This window comes from Triticum dicoccoides, chromosome 2A (assembly GCF_002162155.2).
Source record: "Triticum dicoccoides isolate Atlit2015 ecotype Zavitan chromosome 2A, WEW_v2.0, whole genome shotgun sequence".
Taxonomy (NCBI): domain Eukaryota; kingdom Viridiplantae; phylum Streptophyta; class Magnoliopsida; order Poales; family Poaceae; genus Triticum; species Triticum dicoccoides.
The window spans coordinates 12,966,398-12,972,106 of record NC_041382.1 but is presented as its reverse complement, the minus strand read 5'-3'; the positions used below and the strand labels follow the sequence as shown (position 1 = coordinate 12,972,106).

At 42.8% G+C, this 5,709-nt stretch overlaps 1 protein-coding gene across 1 annotated transcript; it reads left to right on the top strand.

The window, feature by feature from the left end:
* The first annotated feature begins 819 nt into the window (after positions 1–819).
* Positions 820–1,864, top strand: LOC119357412 (chalcone synthase 2-like). Its single transcript, XM_037624378.1, has 2 exons — positions 820–875; positions 1,021–1,864. The coding sequence occupies exons 1-2, from the start codon at positions 820–822 to the stop codon at positions 1,862–1,864; spliced, it is 900 nt and encodes a 299-aa protein (XP_037480275.1).
* The last annotated feature ends 3,845 nt before the right edge of the window (positions 1,865–5,709 follow it).

Sequence of the window (5,709 nt, the reverse complement as noted above, 5' to 3'; positions counted from 1 at the left end):
GGGCAGCCTCAACTCTCTCTTTAGTTTGTTGGTGAGATTCACAACCAGCAGCTCTTCTGTCGCCATTTCCGGTGTTCCTTCTCGCACATTCATGACCAGAGTGGTAGGCAGAGTAAGCTCGGGATCCCTCTTCCATGCCCTCTGCAAGCTCCAGTCCGTAATCCATATCCTGAAATTGTGCAATCTCTGCATCCAGCCAAAATTGCCTTATCCACTCGTGACACATGGGTCCAATTTCGCCACTGTTGCAGGATTCCTCAACTCTCAATCCATGGCCGGGGTAGGGGAGAGGTATGGCCAAGGGTCGAACTCTTCCAAATTCGAGGGCGGCGCCGATGGCATCTTCCCCTCGATGCATTCCCACCTTGCTCGCCGCTATGGATCTGTGCTCCTCGCCTCTGCCCATGCCCAATTGACGTAGTCCTTTGGGGATGCGGTCGGGTGTGGCATCCTCCTCTTCTCGTCCCAATTGCCATCGAAATAGATCCTCCGCGCCAAATTGAGGAGCTCGTGATCTACGCAAGCACCAAAGTTCTCGATCCCCCATGATGCACATACCTTCATCTCCGGATCTGGCTCCGCCTCCGCTTTTTGCTGTAGCGCCCTCCACTCCTTCACGCACAGGAGATATGAGGATGCGTCGTCGCGGATCCGTGTGGCTCGCTCCGTCCACCTCCGCATCCTTGTCGCCCGCAGCTTCTCCGGCGACACCGACGGGCGCAACATATCCGGGAAGGCCCGATACACGAAGGGGGAGGCATGTACGGGATTGTCGAGCCCGGGCGAGGAGGCGAGCATGTAGATCTGTCAACTCTCGGCATGGGGGAGGGGTGTGTGGCAGGGAGGCTCTCCGTCGCGGGGGAGTCTGCGGCGAGGTTGGGTGGGTGGGGTGGAGTCGCGGTCGTCAGAGCGAAGAGGGGGTAGACTTGCTTAACAATATCGATTTCTTGTTGAAATTAAGGGGTTTTGCTAACCAATCACGCTTACCGTTGGTGCACCCAACCCCCTACGGACTACCAGATCACTCTCGAGAGAAATTAGAGAGGCATGTGATCGAACAACCCACCTTGTCTTCTGCACCACCTCCGGTGTGGACATGCCGGGCGCCGACTACCAGCTGACCAAGATGCTCGGTCTATGCCCGTCCGTGAAGCGCCTCATGATGTATCAGCAGGGCTGCTTCGCTGGCGGCACGGTGCTTCGCCTCGCCAAAGACCTTGCTGAGAACAACCATGGCGCACGTGTGCTGGTGGTCTGCTCCGAGATCACCGTGGCGACCTTCCACGGCCCGCACGAGTCCCACCTCGACTCACTGGTAGGTCAGGCGCTCTTCGGCGACGGTGTCGCCGCGGTGATCATCGGCGCAGACCCCGATGTGTCCATCGAGTGCCCCCTGTTCCAGCTGGTGTCTGCGAGCCAGACGATTTTGCCCGACTCAGAGAGCGCCATCGACGGCCACCTCCGGGAGGTCGGCCTCACCTTCCACCTCCTCAAGGATGTGTCTGGCCTCATCTCCAAGAACATCGAGCGTGCCCTGGAGGACGCCTTCAAGCCATTGGGCATCGACGATTGGAACTCCACCTTTTGGGTAGCGCACCCTGGCGGGCTAGCAATCCTTGACATGGTCGAGGCAAAGGTAAAGCTGAACAAGGAACGGATGCGCGCCACCAGGCATGTCCTTTCCGAATATGGCAACATGTCAAGCGCATGTGCACTCTTCATCATGGACGAAATACGCAAACGCTCTACTGAGGATGACCACACCACAACCGGCGAGGGAATGGACTGGGGCATTCTCTTGGGCTTTGGCCCCGGATTCACCGTGGAGACGGTCGTCCTCCATAGCGTCCCCATCACTGCCTAGGGCAGCAAATGATCGCTAGTCCAGCATTTATCTTCATCATGGCGAAGTCTACTACTGCTGCTGCTAAACACAAGTTTGCTTTGTATTCTACCGTATGTGGTTTGTACTAGAGGTGTTGGTGTGCTTTGCCGTGCCACCTAGGCCATAGCGTTTCTTTCCTCTGTGCTACGGATACCCTATTTCTTGTTGAGATCCTGGTGGTTTGAACTATTGATTTGCCTAAATGAAAGTAACCAATTAGGTTTACGATGAAACCTCGAAATCAATCACTATCCAATTTGACTACCCCTACAGCATAGACCTCAGAAAAAAACCGTTGGGTAACGGCACCAAGTGATTGAGTTTCGTAGCTCCTCATAGGAAGTTGTTGACTCACTTCTGCTTCGGTACCCCCCCCCCCTCGGCTCAGATTAGCCTATACATCTTCACAAGTAAAGGCATGATAGTCATACTTTATAAACTCTTCGCCTGCCATATGTGTTTTTTTAGAAATGCCCGCCATATATGTATACGTTGTACATGAACGGACACACCCGCGCTAGGCCGGCCCATTCATCATTTTTTATTTTCAAAACCGCAAGCACACCCTCTAGGCTTGCCCATTCATCCTTTTCCTTCTTCTAGGATTCAAAGAACAGTCCTTGAGCCTTCAGGAATTAGGAAACCACACTGACCAATTGGGAAACACACCCAGTGCTAGTTATGCCTTTTTATTCTTAAAATAGAACACTGGAAAAGTGCAATATTTTCTGTTTGTTTTTTCTCTTTCTTTTTTGTTTCCTTTTTCTTTCTTAAATGCGTGAACTTTTTAAATTTTATGATTTTTTTCAAAAATTACGAAGACAATTCTAATTAATGAATTTTTCTTCAAAATCGGTGAACTTTTTCCCCAAAATTGATGAGGTTTTTTTACAAATTCGTGAACTATTTCGCAAATTGGTGATTTTTAAAAAAAAATTGTTGAAATTTTTATAAATTTTATGAACTTTGTTTCTAAATCATTGAACTTTATTCAAATTTGTGAACTTTTATTTAAAATCATTGAACTTTTCTTCAAAATCGATCAACTTTTTTAAAAATTGTGAACTTTTTTGCGAAGTTTTGATGAACTTTTTTCAAAATCAATTAAATTTATTTCGGATTTGTGAACTGTGTTTCAAAATTGATGAAGTTTTTGTCAACTTTTTTTATCAATGAGATTTCTTAAAATCCAGTGAACTTTTGGAAAAAAAATTGTGAACTTTCTTGCAAAACTAATTATTCATTTAAAAAATGTCTAAAAGTCAACGGGCAACCATTTAAAAGTCAACTTGTAATTAAAGTCGTTCCTCTTGCTTAATGAGCGTTTTTTAACAAAATGTACAGTAGGATATAGCGAACAAATAAACAACCTCAAGCAAGCGAGTGTTTTTTAAGGGGCTCGTGAGCTTGCGTACCGGATCTAGCGAACGCCGGCAACCCCATGCCCAGATCTAGCGAGCGCCAGCAACTCCTTTCGGCACCTGAAGCTCCCGTACATAAGTAGCGTCACACAAACCAGCGCGCACACCCCCTCCGTCCTGGGCCTCGCCCATTTATTTATTTTTCTTTTTTTAACCTTTTATAAATAAGTGAATGAAGTAGAATTTAAACTCCGAACCTCTTGGATTACTTCCACCAGCTATAACCAACTAGGACGATTCACTTGATGTCCCTAATTACTTCCTTTATTCTTTTATAGTTGTATGTCTTCTTAGTCTGGTATTCTCCCTTTTTTTTTCTTTTGATTGGCCTTTTTTCTTCGGTTTTATTAGTTTTTTTATTATTTATTTCTTCTTCGTTTTATATATTTTTTTATTTTCTATAATTTGCAAACAATTTCCTAATTTAGTGAAAAATAAATAAATCCGTGAACTTATTTTTTAAATAGTGCTTTTTAATATTTCACACTTTTTTCAAATTCATGAACTTTTTTTTCATATCGATAAAAAAAATCCAATTGATGATTGTTTTTAGTTACACGGACTTTTTCCAAATTTGTGAACTATTTTGCCAAATTCGTGAAAAAAATCCAATCCATGAACTTCTTCAATTCATGAAATGTGTTGTCATATCTTTTTCAAATCGATGAAGTTTTTTTAACCTTGTGAACTTTTCTTTAATCTCAGGGTGGGTGGTAGAACCGAAAACTCTGATTTACCATTCAGTTTATTTGAAATTTCTGTTGGTAAAACTATAAACCGAAATGAACAGCCAAAAGCAGCTAACCAACAATTCGGTTAACCAGCTTACTCGGTTTGATGTTCAGTTTACATAGAGGAAACTCGTCAAATGTGTTCATGTTGATTGATAATGAGGATGGAAATAACCGAAGAATTAAAATTAGGAAAAAAATAGGTACTCACGGGTGCACCCGTCTGGCCTACTCTAGCACACTCCTCCCAACTAGTGGTTTTTTGAACTATGGATAAATGAACCAACTTCTTGCAACAACTTAGCACGGATATATGAGGCATCCATGCCAGGTTTGAATGACTTGAAACACCATTTGCATGTTGTGACACGTTCGGCCATTTATCGGCCCTTTCACCGGGAAAACTCCAGAAAATGTAAAACTTTGGTTATAGAAGCTGTTGGAAAAAAAATTGGAGCCTTTTGATGGATGTCAAAAAACAGCGTGCTTTCAAACGGACCCTTCCTACCCTACCCGAACACCATCCGTTGAACATGGTTCGTTGCTTGTGATCTGTGGTGATCCTGCAAATCATACGTGCAGGTACTGTGATCTGGATCGACCAACAATCTTTACTCCATGAGGTTATTTCTTTTCTCCAATAAAAAGAGGAAAAAATATATTTAAGTTATTGCAAAAAAAGTCAGTCATTACTAGTTGAGCTTATTTTCTGGTTTAAGCAAAAAATAAGAAAGAGGGGAAATTATATGAAAAAAGATATAGACTTAGATCTATTGTTTTTATGATTTTTTATTTTTCTCTCTACTTACCTTTTCAAACAAAAAATGAGAACGCACAAAGGTACTCTTTAGTTTGCTTATTTTTTCTTGATTATTTCTCAAAGTATATATTTTCCATTTTAACTACCAAAAAAATGACCACTTTGTAGAACCTAGAATAGGTGTTAGGATTTATGATAATATTTTTTTGGTTGGTGGGTGCATTTTTTAGGGGTTGCAAGGTGGGGGAACTCCGCCTATGTTTTATTTTAAGCTTACGCTTAATATTTTTTTTATAGCCGGTCCAAGCCCGGAGAAAGGAGGAGAGTCTAACCATACGTAACTTGGTGGTTATTTCCCAAAAATTATGAATTTTGAAACATTTTAGTGTTTTATTATTCTATTGTTCTTTCGTGTTTTGGTGGGGTTTTCAATGTCATTCGACTGACACATCTCCATAATAATGTCTCAAGGGACTAAATTTGTTAGGTTTTCAAAGTTGAGTGCGTCGTTTGTTCAGTTTTAAGGCTTACAAACCAAAACTAGATAAGAAGTGTCGATGTTGAGTGTGTGATTTGAAACCTGCCGTCGAGTTTCTAGTATCCGCATTTGAAAGAAATTCTTTATTTTTTTCCTATGACGCAATCAAACAACCTAAAATAAATAAATCTTGTAGGATTGAGATGGCCATGACATTTTAATCGCATCTTTTTCTTGTGCCCGTGTTTTAGAATTCTGCAAATCAAAGAGGCCGTCAAAGTAGACAGCGAAGTACACCAAGAGAGAAACGTAGGGGAAGCAGAGCAGAGCATTTTATAATACTATATCCTTAATTAATGCAAGGTCAATATTCAAAGCTTGCAACTTTGGCGAAGTTGACAGCGAAGTACTAGAACACCGGAGAGAAATTGCAG

Bases quoted from the DNA above. Each gene is read 5' to 3' on its own strand.
- LOC119357412 (XM_037624378.1), top strand. From the start codon at position 820: ATGGGGGAGGGGTGTGTGGCAGGGAGGCTCTCCGTCGCGGGGGAGTCT. The intron at 876-1,020 runs GTTGGGTGGGTG...ACGGACTACCAG, and splicing joins GCGGGGGAGTCTGCGGCGAG to ATCACTCTCGAGAGAAATTA.